This window comes from Bos mutus, chromosome 18 (assembly GCF_027580195.1).
Source record: "Bos mutus isolate GX-2022 chromosome 18, NWIPB_WYAK_1.1, whole genome shotgun sequence".
Classification (NCBI taxonomy): domain Eukaryota; kingdom Metazoa; phylum Chordata; class Mammalia; order Artiodactyla; family Bovidae; genus Bos; species Bos mutus.
The window spans coordinates 41678770-41703241 of record NC_091634.1 but is presented as its reverse complement, the minus strand read 5'-3'; the positions used below and the strand labels follow the sequence as shown (position 1 = coordinate 41703241).

At 39.0% G+C, this 24472-nt stretch overlaps 1 protein-coding gene across 1 annotated transcript in view; it reads right to left on the bottom strand.

Moving 5' to 3' along the window:
- The window catches only part of TOX3 (TOX high mobility group box family member 3), a 123010-nt gene that overhangs the window by 20535 nt on the left and 78003 nt on the right, over positions 1-24472 (bottom strand). The window contains exons 2-3 of the mRNA XM_070386863.1: positions 14044-14109; positions 9577-9831 (exon numbers count right to left, since the gene is read on the bottom strand). Of these exons, the coding sequence (XP_070242964.1) occupies positions 9577-9831; positions 14044-14109 (321 nt within the window). The remainder of the gene's footprint in view (positions 1-9576; positions 9832-14043; positions 14110-24472) is intronic.

The window sequence follows — 24472 nt, the reverse complement described above, 5'->3', positions numbered from 1 at the left end:
GAAATGGGGAGAAAGTATGTTCCAGCCAGAGGGAAGAGCATGTGCAAAGTCTGAGATGGGAGAAGGCTTGTCATGCTTGAGAAATGAGGAGGCCAGGAAAGGCGGGAGCGGGTTAGGCAAGGCGAACAGCGAAGTGCAGTGGGTTTGGAAAGGATGGGGATGGGCCAAATCAGGTGAGGTGGGAAAACTGGCGGATGCTCCCCTGCAGAGGTGACCCACTGGGTTGAGTTGTAAAGGATGAGTGGAAGCTAACAGAGCTAGAAAAGAGGGAAAAGCATTGTATGCAGAGAAGAAGAACATGTCAAAGTCCCGTGGCATAAGGGAGCACATGTGTGTGTGTGCTCGCTAAGTCGCATCTGACTCTTTGTGACCCTATGGACTACAGCCCACCAGGCTCCTCTGTCCAAAGGATTCTCCAGGCAAGAATGCTGGAGTGGGTTTCCATGCCCTACTCCAGGGGATCTTCCCGACTCAGGGATCAAACCCGTGTCTCTTGAATCTCCTGCATTGGCAGGCAGGTTCTTTACCACCAGTGACACTTAGGAAGCCCTAAGGAAGCACATGATGGATAAGAAGAGGTCCGTGTTACTGCCCAGGAGAAGCAAGGCTTGCTGTGAAGCTGGAGAACAAGTAATGGCCATAAGTAATGGGTCTATAGTCCATTCTGGGTTTTATTCACAATGGAGAAAGGAGCCATTGAAAGTTTAAAAGCTTGTACCTATTTAATGACATCATTCATCCCAATAAATATTAACTGATTGTACTTGATGGGCAACCCATCAATTGTGGACAACTTGGATTTAATTATAAATAGTATAAAGAGCCTAACACCTCAACTTATTTTTTTAATTGGTATGAACTTTTTTATTTTTTGTAGAATGAAGCAATTTTTAATTTACTTTCTAATAAAAAGTGAAGTGAAAGACTCCCACTTGTGTCCAATTCTTTGCTACCCCATGGACTATACAGTCCATGGAATTCTCTAGGTCAAAATACTGGAGTGGGTAGACTTTCCCTTCTCCAGGGGATCTTCCCAACCCAGGGATCAAACCCATGTCTCCCACATTGCAGGCAGATTCTTTACCAGAGGAGCCACAAGGGAAGCCCAAGAATATTGGAATGGGTAGCCTATCCCTTCTCCAGTGGATCTTCCCAGCCCAGGAATTGAACCAGGGTCTCCTGAATTACAGGTGGATTCTTTACCAACTGAGCTATCAGGGAAGCCATAAATTTTAATTTTCTAATAAAAATTAAACTGTAAATCAATAAAATATATATGATAGCTCCTAAAAGCCCAGGCTCCTTTATTTTATGTTTTTTGATTCTCATTAGTTATCTATTTTGTATATAATAGTGTATATATATCAATCCCAATCCATCCCACACACTCCCTCCCCTCCTTGGTATCCATACATTTGTTCTCCATGTCTGTGTCTCTATTTCTGCTTTGCAAATAAGCTCATCTATACTATTTTTCTAGATTCCACACATATGTGTTAATATATTTGTCTTTCTCTTTCTGACTTCACTCTGTATGACAGTTTCTAGGTCCATCCACATCTCTACAAATGGCACAATTTTGTTCCTTTTTATGGCTGAGTAGTATCTCATTGTATACATGTATAACATCTTCTTCAGCCATTCCTCTGTTGATGGACATGCTTCCATGTCCTGGCTACTGTAAATAATGCTGCAAGGAATATGGGGTGCATGTATCTTTTTGAATTTTCATTTTCTCCGGGTATATGCCCAGGAGTGGGATATGGTAGCATGATTTGAAGAGTACTCAAGCATTTGCAACCAGAGAAGATTATTCAGAATGGGCAGGTCACAGACTTCGAACAGGAAGCACACTGCCTTCTACTTGCCTATAAATACCATTTGACAAAGTCTTTGGGCAATGATGCCTTGATGGTTTGTCTATGTCTTCATGGGCAGAGTGCTTAGCTGAGACTCGCTCCTCTTTCCACCTGATGAAAGAGCCTCTTTGTCGTTTGTTTTTTAAAAAGGAAACCAAGGAATGGATGTTTTGGGTAGCGGTTCCTTGTTTTCTTCAATTGCCTGAAATCCATTCTATTAATGAACATTAATCATTGGAGCAAATGGCTAAAAATGTGAATAATTTTATATTAAAAAGGAAACTTTAGCTCGCTAGCATAAATTAGAAACTGGAATCACCACGATCGTTGCAATGCCAGGTAAATACTAAGTAAAGCAAATAACAACACAGTCCATCTAAATATGGGGATCTACCTAAGATTTGGGGCCAAAGTTCTGCTTTCTCCTTTTGAAAAAGGATGAAAGAGAGATGTGAAAGACTAATTAGCCTCAAACTGAGACTGCCTCCTTGATTTAATCAAGACTGAAAGAGGATGAAAAGTTGAAAAATGTCCCTACTGTGTAAATCACGATCTCATATTACCATGTCCATACTTCCTAGAAGATACCTGGGGTTTGAGGGGATGGGGAGGGGAATGGAAACAGTTTGTTCTTACTACCATAGCCAAGAAAATTCTACTTCCTTTACACATTCACATTGTTTCCACTCCTACTTTCAGGACAAGGACCAGTCCTTCCACGAAGTCCTCTCTGAGTACATTTCTCTTTCCTTCCCATGCCTGACATTTATCTCTGTGATACATGCTTGGTGATACATAATCACAGATCCTCCTGTATTGCTTTCTTGTTTCTTTTACAAAGTAAAAGATATTCAAATAGATTTTATAATTTTAAGTACCACACATTATTCTATCAACCATTACTCAGTACATTGGTGCTTACTTCCATCTTTGAAAGTATGCCAAAGGATTTTATCAAAAGGAATTTTAAAAATCTAAGATGCAAATGTATTTAAAGCATCTACCATCTGCATTTACAAACAATATTCTCTGTAACAATTCAACCTTACGATTTCATAATAAAGAACATCTAATTAAGAAGCAAACAGCCCAAACATATTAGCAAGTGTGACTAAATAAATTTTCACAATGTGTTATTTTAATCAATATTTCTTAAGAAATGGACCAATTAAACAATTATCAGTAATAAAAATTGCTTTGTATTTATAAATATCAGAGAACTACAAATAGGAAATCCAATAATTTTAAGCTCAATTATTTATATTCTAGAGCAATGTTAAAATTTTATTTGCAGATAAGCAATTAATTGATACTTAGGCATAACTAATGTATTCCTAACCCAAATAGAACCTCAAACAAATAAAGTTGTGCCAGATGCATACCAATGATAATTACAGACCTACATACCATAAACTTTATATTCATCAAAATATCTACACTGAAATAGATAATTTTTACTTAATAACTACTCTCAGGGTTATAATCAAACATACCTACACTTGAAAGTTTTGTGAAAAACAGTCTTCCCCAAAGATAATTAATAGCTTCTCAGCAAAATAAAAATTTTAAGAGTTTATGATAAAACAATGGTATTTTCTCATACACCCTCTAACTCCCTTTGTTTTACCAAGCAGTCAGCTCTATATTGATTTTATTTGATCCTAAATTAAAATTTTAAAGATTAATTCTATTTTTACAGCTGTTGATGTTTTAAATCCCCTTCCCCTCCATTTTTATTTAGTATTCAACGTACACTCTTAATAACCAATAAATATTCTCTCATGATCCTTTCATTCATTCATGTATTCAACAAAATATTTATTGAGAGCCTCGTGTGTTTCAGCGCAGACGCTTCTAGGTCTCAGGATGAACTAGTAGCAAAAGAGTCAGGCAAGGAGGTGAGGACAGGCCTTAAACAAGCAAAGAAGGCTGTCTCCTAAGGGCAACAAGGGCTGTGAACAGAAGAAAGTGAGGCAACAGTACAGGAGTAACTCTCATCCCTCCAAAAGTTGTTTGAGAGCCTTCCCGGTGGTCCAGGGAGCCTCTCAGATGGTGCAGTGGTAAAGAAGCCGCCTGCCAATGCAGGAGATGGAGAAGTCGTGAGTTCGATCCCTGGATCAGGAAGATCCCCTGGAGGAGGAAATGGCAACCCATTCCAGTATTCTTGCCTGGGAAATCTCATGGACAGAGGAGCCTGGTGGGCTCCAGTCCATGGGGTCACAGTCGGACACGACTGAGCACGCGCACACACACTGGTGGTTCAGTGGTTAAGAATCCACGCTGCAATGCAAGCCAAGTCCAGTTCAATCCCGGGTGTCGGAAGATCCCACATGCCACAGGGCAGCTAAGCCCATGCGCTGAAACTACGGAAGTCCACACACCCTAGAGCCCACGGTCCAGGACAAGCGAAGCCACTGCAATGAGAAGCCTGCACACCTCAAATAGAGAGCAGACCCTGCTCTCTGCGAAACTAGAGAAAGCCCATGAGCCGCAACAAGGACTCAGTGCGACCAAAACTAAAATAAATACATAAATAAAAATGCGTAAAATGGTCTGTCTACTGTCCCTAACCCACAGGGAAGTACTGCCAATGCTATAAAAGCTTATAACTGTAGATTATATGTTCAAATGAGACACAGGGAAATAAATCATAGGCTAACTTTTTAATAACATGTTTCTTTGAATGTGATAAACCAGCCAAGTCATCACAGGTTGCCCTTCACAACAGCTAATTGGGTTTAGCAGAAATTTGGAACATTCCCCTCCTTCAATACATGATCCTTTTAAAAACAAAAACATGATCCTAAAGGTAACTCAGTCTTAAAGAGAACACTCCGATGTTCAGGCTCAGGAGGTAGGTAGAGCTATGCATGGTAAAAGGCTATTTGCTCTACCAAGAAAGGCAGCTTGTAAAATGTCTGTGGCCTTGGTATTTTGAGCAGACAATTGTCAAGGTGTAGTAACAGCTAAATTAAAGTTGACTCCGAACAACATGCCTCTATGAAGCAGTCATCAGACTCTGCATTTTTGGTATTACATGGAAGAGACACTGCTAACCAAAAACTCAATTTATAAGTGATCAGTCTCTAATGATTAAGAATATATAGCACTTAGTAGGTGCTCAGTAAATGTGTGCTAGAGTTAATATGGTTTCAATTTTATAAGTTGGACTTTTAAGAGATGGGTCGCACTGCATTCAAAGTGAGTCATTTTGCTTATGTAAGACATGCCTTTTCTACTGTTAACTTACCATAAGAAAATGTTTCAACTATACTTGACCAAAAATAAACATTATTGACGTGATCGTTCAATTTGTATGAGAAATTGTTGGCCCCCTCCAATGGCTAAATGGTGATCGTCCAGCGGAATTTAGCTCTGCCACTTCTATTGACAATAGCAATGAACATGTCCATAACAATACTAAGGGCTTGTTTTAATAGAACGTTCCACGCATTAAACACATTAATGACCCATGAAATAACTGTTTTATCTGTAACACATTAAGCAACATTGCTAAAACAATGTATTAATTGAAAGTGGGCTATTTCTCTTTTAAGATTTTGGAAAGTACAAAAATGGCATGAAAGTTATTTTGTGAAAATAAAAATAATCCAGAATTAGACCCATACTAAATGACGATATGAAAAATAAAATTTTCTAAAATAAGCCTGGTAATTTTAGAATTATTTTGATACACTTCGATTTTTCTGATCAAAAATGATGTCTGCCTGGATTATGTCTTAAGAGCTTTACGAATATTTTAAAAGCTGCTACTTTTTCTTCTCTGTGTGCATATCTTCTATAGGACTTTTTTTTTTTCCTCTCTTATTCTCTTTCTTTAACAGGTACAGAGACTACCATACTCAAATTTACCTCCCTTACTTCCATCATTTTCAATTTTCTAATACTATGTTTGATATTACCAGAGCACCAGGAGTATTTTCTATAAATATATGCTGTCACAATTAGGTCCAAAGCAAATATCAAACAGAAAACGTTGGTCCTTCAAACATGAAATATAATGTACAAAGAAAAAGTATGTGAATTATCAGTGTGTTTTATAAATTCTCTTTGGGGGGGCATCTAAAATATCAGACTAGAGACAATTATTTTACTGTCTGTTTCTTGGATATCAAAGAGAATTTTGAAATTCATCAAAGCTAACCTTCTGTTATGTACAACAGGCTAAGCTGAAAAGAATGTTAACAAGTTCAATTTTCATTCAATCAGCACTACTGCTCTCTGAAATGTTTCATTGCAGGAAAGAAATAAAAATAATCTATATGGTAATTATGAGGATGAATCCCCCAGTAACTTTCAGCTACATGAAAGGTCAGTTCTATTCAAGATATTTTATCAGTCCCCTGCACATACTCCTGTCCTGTCATTTTAAATCTGAACAGCATTTTATTTTCCCATTTACAGCTACCTGCAGAATTAAGTACTTAAGCCAAATAAGAAAAAAAAAAAAAAAAAGAAATGTTGAATGCTGGCAAAGGCTATAATAGCATAGAGATAAATCGTTCAGCTGCTCTCTCTCAAGCCTCTAGGGCTGCAGATTTTTCTTCTCCTGGTGCACTGTGGGTATTCAAAACTTGTTCAACATGATTTCATTTCATTTCAGGCACTGCCTGAGAAAACTAAATTACAGAATCAATCATACAGAAGGTCAGAGTGAGACTTCATTACAAGTATTGCATGCTTGCATGAATATCTTTCATTTATGACTGACCCAATATGTCACAATAGCTGTCTAGTAAAAATAATCCACTTTCTGAAATTGATGTACTACTGATGTCAATGCTACTCAGCAGGCTGGGCAGATTATAGAGAGGTGTTAAAAAAAAAAAAAAAAAGAAACCCTTTGGAGCGCATGTTGTAGATTTTTAGGATTGCCATCTTTGGTAGATTAAAATAATTTCCAGATGATCATCTGAACTGACAATAATGCTTAGAGGTAAAAAGAATTTTTAACCAAACTACGACTGTTGATTTTGACTTGCCAACCACATCCTGTTTGAAAATACACATATCCACAACAAGCAAATCAAGGTTGTTCTTTGAAGTCACAAATGCATCAGATTTCAATTTTTTCAACAATTTGCTTTTGAATACCAGGGCATTATTTGCATACTTTGAAATGGGAATGCTAATCATTAGACTCTTTTTAATCCCCCCCTCTTTTCTTTTTTGTTCCTGCTTTCTGTTTTTTTAAATATAATGGCAGAAATTTAAAGAAGATAAACATGTTGCCAACAAAATGCAGTTAATCAGTAATGTAACAAACTGTCACTCTCTAAAGGAAAACCAACGAGGCTCTGAAGAAAAGCTGGTTCAATACTACACAAACAAGCTGGCTTTTCTGCCTACATGATAGTCCTAATTTACCATAGCAATTCTTAAGCGACAGCCATACTCATTAGGATAATAAAACTTCTTAGTCGCATAAGGTACGAAACAGACAGTGCACACTGGGAACCTGAATGCATGATGTATAAAGTATTATTTCTTATTTTTCTGGTGACCTTCCTGAGGGAAATCTCCGAGGAGCTGCCGTGGAGCATTACGATGTCGCCAGCCACCTCGGTGCCCGGAGGGAAATATAGAAGAACCTTGACATAACCTATTTTTAACCATGCCTCTGGCGATTCTGAATTCCAGTTTATAGGTGAACATGTCAGGTAGTACATAGAACAAAGCCAACGACACGTTGTATTCATCGTAATTCTGTCCTGGTACATTTTATTTTTTCCAACATTTGTGATTTAAAATCCCATGACATTTCTTCAAGGTGAAATTCTACTCGAATTTTCAACAAGATTAGTTTGTTTCCAGCCAAAATAAATATCATTCAGGTTCAGCAAAACTTCAGAAAGGCACCAATAAATGTGATGAGGTCCACGTAAACACCATGACAACCGTTTGCACTTAGCTAAAGGACTTCTACTTTTCAAAATCAATGAAATAATTCAACTGCGTGAGTGATTAGCAATACATTACAAAAGAAGCATTAAAAATTGAGTCCTCTCTCCCAACGCCACTCCGTGAAAGCATTGTTCTTTAAGTGTATGTGAATATCATAATTATTTTATGATTCCATCTTTAGTTCTTTCCAATATAGTAAATTCAATTGACCATGAAATGAAATTTCATAGTCAAAATGCCTCCTTTACACTTTTTTATAGCAGCAATAACAGTTTTATAGCTTTAAGGCAAGGTAATTCATCAGATGTTTAATTTAAAGGCAGATTCTTATATTATTAATAAATATTTACCAATTTAATAAAACACACATTTTAGCATGCATTATATGGTCTTTTAACTATTTCCCTAACTTAAATGAGCCTCGCTGAGCGTCTATGAATAATGGTGAACCCTGGGCAAACTCCCTTGGCAACTAAACACCCTTTTTATTTTTATTATTTTCCAGGCACAACATTGCAAGGCTGATTGTAGAGAGACAGAGGACAGAACCCTCCCTTCCAGTGTCAAAGGGACAGAAATGCAAGAAAGTCCACAGGAAACAATTATTTGAGATGGCGAGGAACATTTATGAATACTTAATGACCATTTCCCGACTGTTCCTTGCACTCTTTTCTGACAAAAAAGTAAAAATAAAAACCCTGATGTTCAGCTCAAACACAAAAGATCACAGGCAAAGAAAATTATGTTGCTGCAATCCTATTTGGGAAAGTAATCTTATATTTCAGAGCACACACTGAATCTTTGCACTGCTAATCCACTACATATTTTGCAATCATCTGCTGTTATCTGGGGAATTAACAATGAAACCAATAAACATCACTGGCATGGTCATAATGCGCAGAGAAATATGTAAACAAGCAATAGGATTTGTTTTTTGTTATACCAACACATCTGTTTCATTTTATCAGGGTTTAAGGGAAAAAAAAAAAGCCCTATAAACTATTAATCTTGTTTTAAAACGTCTGCTTCATACTTCACCTAGATAGACACCCAATGCCTTATATACTATGGTAGGGAAAAAACAGCCCCAGCAGAAGAGTTTAAAATATTTAAGTAGATTTACTCTGGTGATTGCTAACTATAATTGCACACCAAGAAAAACAGAACCAAAATTATTGCATTAGTAATTTTGGCTCTCTGGAGTGCCTTATTTGATGTTTACAACAATAAATAACACAATTAGGTATATTTCACAAAATAACCCGCTCTATACTTTCCTCTGCTGGTTATAAACAATTATTCTTTTTCCCTTTCTCTGTATCACAGTTTGATATTCCATTTCAGGTAGGAGCAAATCACATATCATAAACATGACGCTTTAATCCAACAAATGCAAAAGGCCTGAGCCCTGGTAAGGGCTCCCTTTTTTAAAAACTCTCCTGGGCAAACTTTCAACTCAAGGACATATCTCTGTCAAACCAAAAGCAAGGGAAAATTGGCTGCTTTCAAACCAACGAGTCAGACTTCTTTAAAAAATCAATTCAAACCAGAGGATCTTGTGGAGTCCTCCTTTTTCAAGTCAACCAACCCAATGCCATCTTGTCCAACACCAGAGACTGCTCCACTATCTGCCTTTAAATGGCACCAGGAGAAACAATCTGCATGTCCACCAGTAGACATGTCCACCAGTAGACAGGCATGAGCATGTTTCAGAACATGGGCTCTCGGATCTTTACCCTGTGAAGTTCAAACGATAAGCAAAATACTTTCAAGCAGTAAATTTGCTGCCTACCATATGCAACCCACTGCTATGAAGCACGCCATCTTGTTCCACGAGATTTCTTGAGATTGTTATGGAAGGAAGATCCAGGCTTTGAGGGGGAAACTGGGGCGTGAATTCACTTCCCTGGGAAGGCAATGGATCGCTGAGGCCTTGAAAGGGCAGAAGGACATCAGGCATGCCCAGGGCGGGATCCGACTCTGGAGGCGGCGTGATGGGGGGTATTTCAAACTCCTCATCCCCAAGGCTTGGTGTATGGAATGTCTGCTAAAAGGAAACAAAATATAGATATCTTCATATTCTGTTCCTAGATCTTATTTCTCCTTGGAGGGAAAAAGAACTATGTCACAGGAAAACACTACACAGATAGACCAAATATTTATTTCTCAAATGAAAACATCTTAAACACAGATTTCCATATATAAAGTTTTGCTGATCATTCTGATTAAAGATTTAAGTCTCATTATCATATGGTTTTAATGGAGTATCAGTATTAACAGTTTTTTAATGCGTACTTAATTAGCAACATCTGTCTTTGTTGTTAGTTGGAGCACCAGCGACATTAGATTTGGCTATATAACAAATTGCCACTTTATTGATATGTTAGTGAAACAGCTCAAACGCTTACATTATCCACATGCTTCATCAAATGCTGACGATTTTGTGGAGCGCACACACAACATTAATCCAGAAGTGAACATAACACATATTTACTTTCTGCCACAACATATAAAACAAGTGATGTCAAATGTATGGTTTGCTTTTTTAAATTTCCTTATTGGTATATTGCCAAGCGCAATACCTGATTCTATGGAAGTTGTTACTCTTTGTAATAAAGCATTTTATATAAGGATCATCAGAGCATATATATCCAGGGCTTTTATTTAAACAAAAAGGAGAATTTTCTTTTACAGGAAGATTTTTAATTTGTATTTATCGGAACACTTCTCTTCCGGTCTTCAGTTTTAAAACGCCATAGAAGGAGCATAGAGATGTATTGATAGAAATGTACTAATTCCATGGACGTCACTCAAGTACTCTCTGTTATTTCTCAAGACCTAAGTAAATAATGGATACTTTTTCAGTGCTACTTAGACCCTTAAAGATAGTATTTTCACATAGGACGTTGGGGTACAAATTAGAGCTGCCTGCTGAACCCCATTAACTATCTTTCTTAAAATAGAACTTCGATTTTGTGGGAAGAGGGGTCAGTGTCTAGAATATTCTTTTTGGTAGGGTGAAGCAGTTACTCAGATACTTTTTATTTCCAGCTCAGAGGGTCAACATTATAGTTCATTTATTATTAATAGCATTTTTTGAAGACTGAATTGGTGCAAGATAATTTGAATCTACTATAATTGGTTAAGAAAACTAATTAAGAGCTGAAAATCATCCTTCTTCAAGCTATCAATGATGATGTAACTTAATAACCATTTGAAAGAAAATAGAAACAAACCCAAGGGGAGAAACACACACACACACACACCCCATTTCTTGTCTATAGAGCCTGTCAACTGCCATTTGTATCTCACCAGAAATAAAGAAGTCACAAGCTATGGGTGTCTGTGGCTGGGCAACTGAACATCTTGAGTTTCTCCGCAGACTCAGTAGATGCAAAACATGAGAGAGAAACTACACATTTGAAAGCTAGAGTGAAATATTAGATTTTCTGACATATTGATTCCAAGAACAACTCCCCAAAGATGTCAGTTTCCGACTGCGGTACCCCGAGTTCTCAAACACAAAGGATGAATTGGCCACAAGCGTGGCTGGCTAATGAATGTAACCCTATGGCTGCATTTGCTGTTATTTTGGCACTAATGTGGTCTAGTAACAGATGCAACTGTAATTTGTGACTCATTTGCTACCCCATTACTGCTTAATGAAATCTAACATATCACATTAACAATACGGATAAACACTCATTCTTGATATGTGGCATTTGGCTGTTTTCATTACCACTGTAATTAACACTTGAAATATTATTTCAATAAATATTTAAAGTACTTTAAAAATGGTCAGGGTAATCATGACATAGACAGAAAACATAAAGCAAATGTGTGAATTTCAAACTCAGAGCATCCTGGTCCCCATAGTGTTATCTAGTGGGTGATATCTATGGGAAGGGAATCAGTTTCAGGCACAATTTTGACTTCACAGCATCAAACCTAAAGTCTTCCTGAAAGAGTTTGCACTCATTAAAATGTTAAAAAACCAAATAAATTTACTTTTAATGCTTTTAATGAAGTGATTGGGAAATTAGGCACATACTCTAATGTAGCGTATTTAGGTTAACTTGGGCTTTATTTTTTGCTCAAGAAAAGATGTACAGTGAAATCATCACATAGGATTATTTTTTAAACTTGAATATAAAGCATGTCTTTTGCTAGGCAGTTAAAATTAAGGAGATTTTCATTTTTATTTTTGTTAAGGCATAAAGAGATCTGACATATAATATGTCCCTCTAGTATATTTTTTAAAGAAATTAATTTTGACCTAGAATTCAATATATTACTATTTCATAATCTAATAAAACAATGCCATAACACTATATTATGTAACTAAGAAAAGGCTAAAACCTTAAATGACTTTTAAAGAGAGGTAATCCATGAAATATAAAGTTAAGCATTCCTTAGAGAAAACAGTAATCAAAGCACTGGTTGTCTGAGATAATAAAAATAACCAAGTATGGCAGCAACCAAAAAAAGACATTGACTTCTGCAACTATGCCATATGACCAATATCAGATTAATCAGTTAGAGTTTATATAATTACTTTTTACAGATATTGACTTTCCAGTGTTTACCTTGTACATGTTAAAGTAGTATGTACATGGTTAAATACCATCTGTACTGAAATGTTCAAAACATTTGTTCCTTTTGATAAAAATGCAAATCTGGAGAACTGTTGTATCAACATATAACAGCCAATGTCTGACACGGTGAATTATCACAGCTGGAATTAAATTGTCTCTGAACAGCTGCTGGCACTAGAGCTTTCATCAATGTTTGATTCAAATGTAGGGAAAAAAATCCTACAGAATGAAACATCATGTTGTCCTTACAGATGGGGTTTGTGCTCATTATCACAAACAACACAGCAGCCAGTGCCAAACAATATTCCCTTATCTAGCAGTCTTCTTGGTTAGAGAGATGACAGTCACTGCAAAAATGATTAATCTACGGATACCCTTAATTCTTGATTCCCCACTTTTTCTACTAATTTTGCCAAGTTCATTTCTTCCATACCACTTGCCTCCCTGTAACAGAGATCATTTACGAAGCCATTATGATTTTCATTCTCTGGGGTCAAGCTGGTTCAGTTTCCTATATTTGAATGTATTTGGAAAATGAAGAGTTTTTATTATGGGCATTGCAAGAGGAAATGTTCCATTTGGATCAATTTCACTTCTGCTTGTTTTTGTTTCCTTAAATCTCACACAGTCTACCACTTTCAGGAAAACATTTCTTGATCTAATCGAGATGGAGGTTTTTCTGGAGGGCAGACCAATGAGCCCAGGGAGCAGCCCTAAGTCATAGAGTAAGGAATGCAGTGAAAACAGCAACAAAAATATGTTCATTCCACATGCACTGATAACCTTCACACAATCTCATGGTTTCCCACCATGGTGCTGCCTTTTGATTCCACCCCTCTATGTTCCTAGCCCTGACAGAGTCTTGGAGCATGCTCATTCATTCATTCATTCAGTGCATATTTACTGAGTACAGGTGGTGCTAGAGGCAAAGAACCTGCCTGCTAATGCAAGCGACATAAGAGACGCAGGTTTGATCCCTGGGTCGGGAAGATCCCCTGGAGAAGGAAATGGCAACCCAGTCCAGTATTCTTGCCTGGAGAATTCCATGGATGGGGAAGCCTGGCAGGTCAGTCCATGCGGTCTGCAAAGACTTGGACGCGACTGAAGCAACTTAGCAGGCAATATGTGCACAGCACTGTACTCAACTGTGGGAATCTAACAAAAAAACACTCGTTTTACATCAACCCACTGAAGACCCAAGAAATCATGATACCATTCTGCCACATCATTCCCAAACCATGGCAACTTAATGAAATTATTCCCAGAGCTGTGTGAAGCTTAAATATTTTCTAGAAATGCCTTCCATCCTAGCTTCCAAAATAACCCCTATCTGCTTAAACACCAGTACAGGTTGGATAGTCTCTCTTTTCTTATATGTTTACTTCTGTTTGCACCTATGTATTTTTTTCATCAAGAGGTGTGTGTGTGTGTGTGTGTGTGTGTGAATTACTAACACTTGTAACAGCCTACAGACGAGTGATAAAGACTTGTCAGGTTATTTTCTCTTCCAATAGGTTTTTCTCATTTCTCCTCCAAAGTTGTTACCTTGTGCCATGTAAGAGCGAGAGTGAGATAAATTCAATACTTGGCTTTTCCCTTCAAGCCTTTTAAATGATCTAAATAACACACAAAACATGAACAGACACATTAAGACAGACACCTACCTCGCTGGCTGCAAAGAAAGCGTTGTTTGCCTCAGCCATATTCATGTAGTTATTGTTATTTCCAAACTGAAAGAAAACACATTGTTTTATGTTAATATGCAGTGTCATAAAGAATGCTGGGGATTTACTTAGTGCTCAGATGGGATCTGGAAAGAACATTGGGGCGATGAGATAAAAGGGTGGTCTGACTCAGACCAAATGTGAAGTGTGACAGGTTTCAGAGCACTATATGCTACATTCTATCGGCTGACTCCCTCAGAAAATAGAGCATCGAGTTGAGCTTACGTGATAATTCTAGAAAATAGTGTTGTTTCTCATCAAGACTAACAGCGAAAGGAGACAACTATAAACATTTGGCCAGCTGGTCACTAGTGGGTGTTGTTTATCGAACTGGCATTTGTCAGAGGTTAGCAGGAAAAGAGTTTCCAAGAAAATCACCTTGACACATTTTTAAAGCATGTTGGGACTTCATAGCTTACTTTTCAAGAACAAATGTCACAACTGTGGGTAGATTAAAATGTGAATTAAACTGAATAGAATTCAGTTCCCAGGACTCAAATTCTATTTTCCCCTGAATAGGGTGTGGCATGAATATAAATAAATAATAAGACTAAAGAATATCTTTTAAACCTTCAAATAGAGTTTAAAACGATATCTATATCCATCGGAGCTGTTGAAAATAGTGGTATTTAATCTCTCAGTATAACATTAAGTGCAAAGAGGTTTAAAAAATAAGCAGGATCCCATGAACACAGCAATTTTTATTTAATTCCCTAACACAATAGCCCATTCAGACCATCACAAATAAGACTGTATCAGCATTTCAGACATAAGCTCTTTCCTTCCAGAGACCTGTTATCAAAATGTAAAACTTGGATTTTGGCAGAAATGCATTTTCAGGTTCAGATGGTCTAAGAAGACACATTTTTGTTGCTTTAAACATTTCTGTTATCAGTCTGGCAATGCAGAGAGGCTCTGGGAACAAAATTATCTGGAGCTATATTATTTTCAAGATTTTTAAATGGTTAAAGAACGCCCTTCTTTTTATAAAGTGTATTATTTCCTCCCTTTCATGCATCAAATAACACATAGGTTTGCTCTCCAAAGGGTGAAATGTATATCCATTCTCTATTATAAATACAGCTAGTAATTATTTAAAGTAAAAGGTGCAATTTTCCCAAGGTAGACAGATAGATACAAATACAAAGATTGATAAAGACAGAGAATAAATATAAATACAGACATACAGATATGAAAGACCCACAATAAACCCACAAATCCTCCTCTCAATACACCCCCAAACACTTATTTCTGAGGGGCTCTCATCCTCCAACTCTGAACCTGTAGGATTCGTGCACAGAAGCGGGATTGACACGCTCTACTTTATCATGTCAGGGATCCAAGAACTAAGCAGGATTTATAAAGAAGGCTCTAATGGTTCCAGAACGCTGTTACGGTCTACAGAAGCAAAATCCCACCCCGTAAACCGACACCTAAATACATCCTCACACAAGGAGCCCTCAGATTCATTTGGATAAGTATCTTTATGAGGATTTCTGAAAGATGTACTTGTTAGCGCTTAAGAAAGCCCTTTATCTAGCTTTTCTGAAGGCATGTGATATCGAAAACACGTGGTGATGGGTTCACAGCTGTCTACTTATCTCCGAACTCATCAAGTTGCATACATTAAATATGTACAGGTTTTTTTGTATGTCTATGATACCTCAATAAAGTGTTTCAAAATAATTTTAAAATAAAAAAAAACACACACGAGCGGGTACATGCACATACACATATATTCTACGCTCCGCGCCCCGCCCCCGCCACCCGCCCATTTTTCCACAATGTTAAGTACACGCAAGAGAAGGGACAGGAATTTCTGTTGAATGAAGGATTTTAGAATTAAGATCTCAGGCCTCCATTTCAAATGTTCTTTTTAGGGTTTTTATGAGAGCTTGGATCACGATGTATATTCCGTGTACCAACCCTGGCTCCCAACCTACTGACAACAGCCTGTATCACAGCCTTACTGTTATTTAAATGTAGGTTTTGTTGGGGAATTAGAAATCCATTTAAAGCAAACAGCTCATTATCAGAGAGTTTTTTTTTTTTAAGATTAAACTCACTTATTATCTAATAGCACCTAAAACAACAAAGAAAAATAAAATGGCTATTAAACGAAGGGCTTAAACAATTCAAAAAACAAATTAAGCTTAGAGTGAAATAAGAACTGGGTTAGAAATCCTCTTCTGAACAGTTAGTATGCGAATGTAATTACTGAAGAAACTACAGCTAATCAGCTGTGAATTGTATCCATTAATTAGTATTTGCCCTGGAGAAATGAGAAAAATCAGTAACAACTCGGGCACGGTGGTGCGTTGATGAGCCACCGGCCGGCCCCACCATGGTTACTCAAGCAGGTGGCTTCAGTGGTCCACATAATTTGAAAAGCTCTCACCTGAAGTACTGAGCTGGCATTACAAAGCACTCCTTGCATATCTTTTGTATCTATATAAGGCCTTAATGAATGGCTTTTAATTTGGAAACACTTGGTGATCAGGCGGGAAGAGTTATAAATCATTTCAAATGGAAGTGAAGGTTTCTATTCTGTTTGGGGTAAAAATATCTCCTCTGGTTTGGAACTGGAAGGTACTCAGAAGAAGAAGAAGAAAAAAAAAAACAAACCAGGATGCCCAGCTAAATTTCCCTTTCAAATATACCACTGTATTTAAAATGGATAACCAACAAAGACCTACTGTAGAGCACAGGGAACTCTGCCCGATGTTACGGGGCAGCCTGGATGGAAGGGGGACTTGGGAGAGAGTGGATCCATGCATATGTATGGCTCAGTCTCTGCTGTTCACCTGAAACTACCACAACATTGTTGTCAGCCATACTCCAATTTGGGCTTCCCTGGTGGCTCAGTGGTAAAGAATCTACCTGTCAATGCAAGAGTTGTGAGTTCGATCCCTGGGTGGGAAAGATCCCCAGAGAAGGAAATAGCAATCCACTCGAGTTCTTGCCTGGGAAATGCTATGGACAAAGAGGCCTGGTGGGCTACAGTCCATAGGGTCACAAAAAAGTAGGACGTGACTAAACTCCAATATAAAATAAAAATGAAAAAAAAAATCCACTTTTAGTATAATTATGTCCCATGCAGTATTGGGGGCATACTTATACTAAAAAAGTATTTATTTATGGGGGACTCGAATTTAACTGCAGGTTGTATGTGTTTATCTGCTAAATCTGGCTACCCTCGTGCACTGATGGACCTGACAAGAAAGAACGGGATCCCATGGTCACTGGCTTTACCTTATCAAGTAATGCTAGCTTAATTTTATTTTCTTTTAAAACATGACCTCTGGATTTTGTTGTGCTTCTTTTGTGTAAGAACCAATTTGATTCTGAGAGGGAAAAGTGATCATTTGGGGCAGATCTCTAATATAATGACCCCAGAACAATTAACTTTAACTGAATTGTGTACAATTAGATTTACATTCTAAGAGACAGTGACATCTGTAAACACACTGTATTACAAAAACTCTAGGTCCACGAGGGAAGGGGCCTTGACTGTGCTCACCTCTGTCTGCCTGAACTAACAACAATGCCTGGCATATTATAAGCCCTCCGATATTTGTGGAAGGGAGGGTGATCATATTTTAATTTCAGTGTATCATAATCACCCATCCGAAGTAGAACAATTTTACCCCTTAGTTTTTTATGATGATAATGATAATAAAGGTTTACCCAGGGAAGTCCTCTACATACATAATTAATATTTCATTTAACTTTCCAGAGTGGGGCCAAATGTAATTTATTTTCCCAACAAACAGAGAAATAAAATTACTACCCCTGCTTTACAGATGAGTACACTGAGGCTTCTAGGGAGTCAGGAAACTTGCCCCAAACACAGATTCAAGCAGTAAAGTCTGACACCCCTCCTGCCTCATGCCTCTGCTCAGTTGTGTCTGACTCTCTGCAACCCCATGGACTACAGGCTCCTCTGTTCGTGAGAATTCCCAGGCAAGAATACTGGAGTGGGTTACCATTTCCTTCTCCAGGGGATCTTCCCAACCCAGGGATCAAACTTGTGTCTCTTGCATCTCCTGCATTGGCAGGCAGATTCTTTACCACTGAGCCATCGGGGAAGCCCCTCCTGCCTCATAATCTGTATCAATTACATTCCAATTGCAGCAAAAACTTGAATATTTCTCTTAGTGATCAATTTCAGAACTTCTTTTTTAATGATCTTACTCAAAGCTTAAGTTTCCCAGAGGGTAACTCATTTACTAAGTCTAGTAAAATGCACTTCAGGAAAAGTATTACAAAAACCAATGAATTTGGGAAAGGCTGTGGATCACTGCCCTCTCTTGGATGAGTCACAGGGCTTCCTGTAACATTAAAGATTGTGAGACGTCCTGCAGTTCACTCTTCAGCAAATATTTATGTGTTTACAATGTGCAAGACATGAGACAAAATGATGAAAAAGATGACAAGGTTCCTATTTGGATGGAACTGACATTTTTCTTTAATTGAGAGCTAGTAAACCCAGCCCCACAAAAACTGGCTGTGGAACACTTCATTTTCCCCCCACAACACCCTGTGGGAACACACTCTGGGACACCTTGTTCCAAATCCTTTATTGACAATACTGTCTTATTTTCCCTGAATCCGTCTTATAATAACTAATATCCTAACTTTGCACCATGGTAAAGTTTAGGTATTTTACTAATCAACTAAATATAAGTTTTTGAATTAGACATTCTAAGTCAAGATGGTTAGGCAACACTGACTCAATGGATATGAATTTGAGCAAACTCCAGGAGACAGTGGAGGACCGAGGAGCCTGGCGTGCTGCAGTCCATGGGGTCACAAAGTTGGACACAACTTAGCAACTGAACAAGAACAGCAACAACAAGTCACCTTAATTTGGTCAATTTCCAAACTTTCTCAGTGGTAACTCTTCACTAATGTTCCTTCCAAGATCCTCTACTCAATGATAACAAAGTTCTTCTATGTGATTTCAAGAGTCAAAACAAAATATGTCAAATAGATTAAATGAACCTGTAGGTGAAACAGAATTAACTACTCTAAAGAGCTTTCAAAATTGTTATGAAAGAAACAGGCTAATTCAACTGTTTTAAAGACCTCATCTATGTGGGGAAATGGTCACTGTGAGACAGGGGCCTTTATGAGGTGTGCTGGTGATGATCAGTCCTTTCCAATTTGATAGGCTTTAATAGATGGGATCCCCAAAGATATAATTATAAAGCAGAACTAAATTACTCTGCATGTTGAACTTCTCTACCTTAATAATTTCACAAAAGAACATCCTCATTGTACTTGGAGGTAGATTTGCTTTTGCTGCTTGATGAGTAATTATAGCTTCAGCAAATACAATTTATGAAGGACATCAACTGAAAAGGAGCATTGCAATATTTAAAAAAAAAATTATTAAAGACCATCATGTTCATGGCCTGACTAACCATGTGAAGTGCCAAAGCAAATTAATGGAGATTGTTAAGTCTCGCTCATCCAGCAAAAGGCTTGGAAGACAGTGGAACAGCAGACAATAACCCATCTGTAGTCACAAGACGAAGACTTCAGCCTGATGAGTCCACACAACATCATTCTCACTGAAATTATTTTGACACCCATGTGAAGAATTGTATAGGCTTCTAATAAAGCAGCATTAACTACAGGGTATCAAACAGCTAAATGGCACAAATTTAATCCTAAAAAAAAAAGATAATCCTTTGAATTCTCTTTTCTTTTTTCCCATTAGATTTGTTAGCAGACACCATCCAATTTGATGCCTCAGTAAGGACATCTGTCAAGTTGCTTACACAAAGGAACTGTGCCATCATGGACCAAGTGTGCCAAGCTCGGTCACGTGATGGAGAAGGCTGCACCGCTAAGTTTACACACTCTCGAAGGCTCTGTAACTATCCCGTGGAAAAGAGCTTGCCAGGGATCATCAAGATTTAACCATTTTCAGCAGTGGTAATCTCTTTAGAAAGCCCAATATGGCGAACGATAATACTGATGGTGATCAGGGGTAAATCTGGAGCTTCACTCCAGGAAACAAAGAGTGGCTTTGTCAAAAAAGTCAGTCTGTACCAAAGGTTAGGGGGTCAACAATAGGCTGGACACAAAAAAACTGCAAATAATGGACTATGAGGTATACTAAGTGTAAGAGCACACATGTGTGCGTGTGTGGAGTCGCTCAGTCATGGAACCCAATGGACTACAGTCCACCAGGCTCCTCTGTCCATGGAATTTTCCAGGTAAGAATACTGGAGTGGGTTGCCATTTCCTACTCCAGGGTATCTTCCAGACCCAGGGATTGAACCCACATCTCCTGCATTGGCAGGCAGATTCTTTACCACTGAGCCACATGGGAAGCCCCTTCCCAACCGCCAACACATGTGGTAACACAGTGGTAGCATATTAATTGCATACAAACACAATTCCGCTAATTATACAATTATAACCAGAGAGAATTATGTACACACACATATACAATCACATACACAGACATGCGCTTCCTAGGTTGAGTTAGAGGTAATGATTCTGCCTGCCATTGTAGGAGACATAAGAAGACATGAGTTCCATCCTTGGGTAGGGGAGATGCCCTGGAGGAGGGTGTGACAAACCACTCTAGTATTCTTGCCTGGAGAATCCCATGGACAGTGAAGCCAGGTGGGCTATAGTCCATAGGATCGCAAAGAGTCAGACCCAACTGAAGCAACTTGGCACGCATACACATACATAAGCACACATAAACAGGTTCAAGTACAAAGCAAGACTTTTTTAAGGAAATACACTTCCAAAAATATTATTTGCCTGTGCATATGCTAAAAACTTCTAGACAATTACCTGCAGAGCACCAGACTCATATATACAGTCACCCACAGCAGTTCCTCTTGGATATCAATAGGCATCTCCGTCATGAGAGCAAAACTGAATTCCTCATCTTCTCCCCCAACCACATCACCCTCAGCCTTTCCTCATCTCCTTTGAAAGGGAAGTGACTCAGTTCCGGTGACTCAGGCCAAAAATCATCCTTGAATCCAGTCTTTCTCTCTCCCTTCCCCCATCAAATCATCAACAGATTCTGTTGGCTCATCTTTCTAATTATATCCAAAAGCGACTGCTTGCCACCGCCGCTGCAGGATTCAGGCAGGCCCCAGCATCCATGCCCTCCCGGATCCCTGTTGCAGCCTCCTGGCAGGTCCGCTGGCTCTGCCAAGCCCCTACTACACAGTCTATTCTCAGCACTGAGCCAGAGACCCTTGGAAAATCCAAGTCAGATCACCTCCCTCCTCTGCTCAAAACTTTGCAGTGGCTGCCCATTCACCCAAGGGAAGGAGCCCAAATCTGCACAATGGCCCGATGTCTTCTCCACCCTTTGTCAATGTTCTTCCTGCTTGCTTATCCCATCCTATCCCTGCCAGCCTCTCCTTGCTGTTCCTGCAAGACGCCTGACACATTCCCATCTCGGGGTCTTGGCACTGGCTGTTTCCCCTGCCCAGACTGTTGTGGCTCCAAGTGTCCCTGGTGTGCTCACGTGCAGCCTTGTGCATGCCCAGTTGTGTCTGACTCTTTGCAGTCCCATGGACGATAGCCTTTCAGGTTTTTCTGTCTGTGGGATTCTCCAGACAAGAATACTAGAGTGGGTTGCCATGCCCTCCTGTAGGGGAATCTTCCTGACTCAGGGTTCAAACCTGAGTCTCCTGCATCTCCTGCATTGGCAGGCATATTCTTTACCACCGCAGCACCTGGGAAGCCTGATGGCTTGCTCACTCCCCTCCTTTTAAGACTTTTTTCAAATGTCACCTTCTCACTGATCACCATATAACATTTCTTTGCAGTCCTCCTCCACCTCTAGAACTCTACCCTTCCCCTACTTTCCTTTTCCATAACACTTTTCAACGTAACCTCAGTCAGTTCAGGTCAGTTGCTCAGTCTTGTCCGACTCTTTGTGACCCCATGGACTGCAGCACGCCAGGCTTCCCTGTCCATCACCAGCTCCCAGAGCTTGCTCAAACTCATGTCCATCGAGTCAGTGATGCCATCTAACCATTTCATCCTCTGTCGTCCCCATCTCCTCCTGCCTTCAATCTTTCCCAGCATCAGGGTCTTTTCCAATGAGTCAGTTCTTTGCATCAGGTCTTATCACAACATAACCTAGGTCTTATCTTTCTTCTCCACTAGATTGTAAACTTAGAATAAGAATGCGTTATCTATAGTTTACACTAATGTCCCAGTGCCAAGGTGAGTGTTTGATAAATAGTAGGTGTTCAATAAATCTCAACTGAACAAACAAATAGGTAAATTCATTTCTAGATGTGAAATGATGGTATGTGGCATTGTTCTCCAAGCCAAGCAGAGCACAGAGTCAGCACATGAAATTCAAATAAGAAGGAGAAACCAAGCATCCATCACCACTGGGTTTCCCAAGGGGCTCAGTGGTAAAGAATATGCCTACAGTGCAGGAGACAGGAGACAGGGGTTCAATCCCTGGGTCAGTAAGTTCCCCTAGAGGAGGAAATGGCAACCCACTCTAGTATTCTTGCCTGGCAGGCTCCTCTGGGCATTACAAAGAATTGGACATGACTGAAGCAACTGAGTAAGAACATTACCAGAGGGTCCCTTGAAAAACCAAGCCTATGGGGAAAAAGTGGTAAAAGTGGAAAAAGAATTTGCTGTTATTGTTCATTTGCTTAGTCGTGTCTGACTCTGCGACCCCATAGACTGCAGCACACCAGGCTTCCCTGTCATTTACCATCTCCTGGAGTTTGCTCAAACTCATGTCCATTGAGTCGATGATGCCATCCAGCCATCTCATCCTCTGTCACCTATATACTCTAATAAAATGAATATTTTAAACACTAGAGATACTTAGCTTGGAAGAAAAATGCTTTATTCTAGAAAATGCACTAACCCTTTTCTAGGAAGGATAAAGAGGACTATAGGTGGGTGGGGTTGGAGTGTTAAGGATGATGCCTTCAGTGGCTAAAAACAAGTTGCAATGAATAACAGAGATTCTGGCTGGCAGGCAAGAAGAGAAGAGAAAGCCAAAGGCCTTTTTTCTCATTGAAATATCCTGTTTTTTGAAATTTTGGCTTTCAAATCTAGGTTAGAGTTTCTCAGTCTGGCGCTAGGTACCAACGAGTAATCAGATGCCTGGTATTAAAAGCAGATGACCTGATACCCAACCAGGATTTAGTGTATCAGAATCTCAAGTGGGGACCTAAAAAAAAAAATCTGTATTTTGGGACTTCCCTGTGGTCCAGTGGTTAAGACTCCATGCTTCCACTCGTAGGGGGTACTGTTTCCATCCCTGGTCCTGCATGCCTTGTGATATGGACAAAAAAAGAGAAAAAAGTATTATTATTATTTTTTTAATCTATATTTTGAACCAATTTCTCAGGAACTCAAAAATAGACTCCTATTTGAAAATGATGAGCCTGATTAATTTTAGGCTAATGGGTGGAAATTTCTTTTTTTTAAAAAACCCTTTCCATACATCTGATGCTGATCTTGCCAAAATGCTGACATAGCACAAGCTGTACTGTTTAGAGTAATAAAGGCTTCGTTCAATTATTTATCATCTCTTCTTACCTTCCTTGCTTAGAGGAGAAAGTAATCACTTGAAAGGTGACCATGATCCCCCTCCCCTCCCCTCATGACCGGGAGGAAGGACAGAAACATCCTGACTTGGACCAAGTAGGAAACGCAAGTTCCCCTGTTAGATTTTGCAACACGTTGTGTGGAGCCACACAAGGAACAACAATGCCTAAACATATGGGCTCTATGCAAACAGGGAGGCCTTTGGAGTTTCATGATCTGGACACGTTTGAGTCTGTGAATGGCATAGCCATCTGGACTAGTTAGAAGTAGCAAGAGAAATAATGGAAAAAAAAAACCCAACACCCTCTCAAACCCAACTGCACTTGTTTAATATAAAAAAAAGAAATATAAGTAGAGGAGAGGATACTAAATTTCTCAAATCAAGTTTTCCTTTTAGCAAAAATGGAGCAGTCCTTGGATTGGTCCAGCTACTGAGCATCACCGATATTCAGGGAACAGGAAGAGGCCCGATTTTCCTTAAATACATACCCAAAGGGGCCGATGGTGAGGCATCTGCTGTGAAGTGACCACACCTTTTGTGTAATTATAATTTATCTCACTTCCTCCTCCTCAAAGCCTTACCAACACTTCACTGAGGACCTCATAGAGGCTAATTAAAAGGATGTGGTTGGGGCTCTATCTGCAGACGTCAAGAAGTTGAAGTAGGAGACGTGACTGCTGGTTTTAAGAGATGACAACTCAGTTCAGGTGATAGCACAAAAACATCTATCAAGGGCCAGGTTGGTTGGTGAGTGACACTGACAAATGGCCCGCAAGCTTAGAAGATGGAATC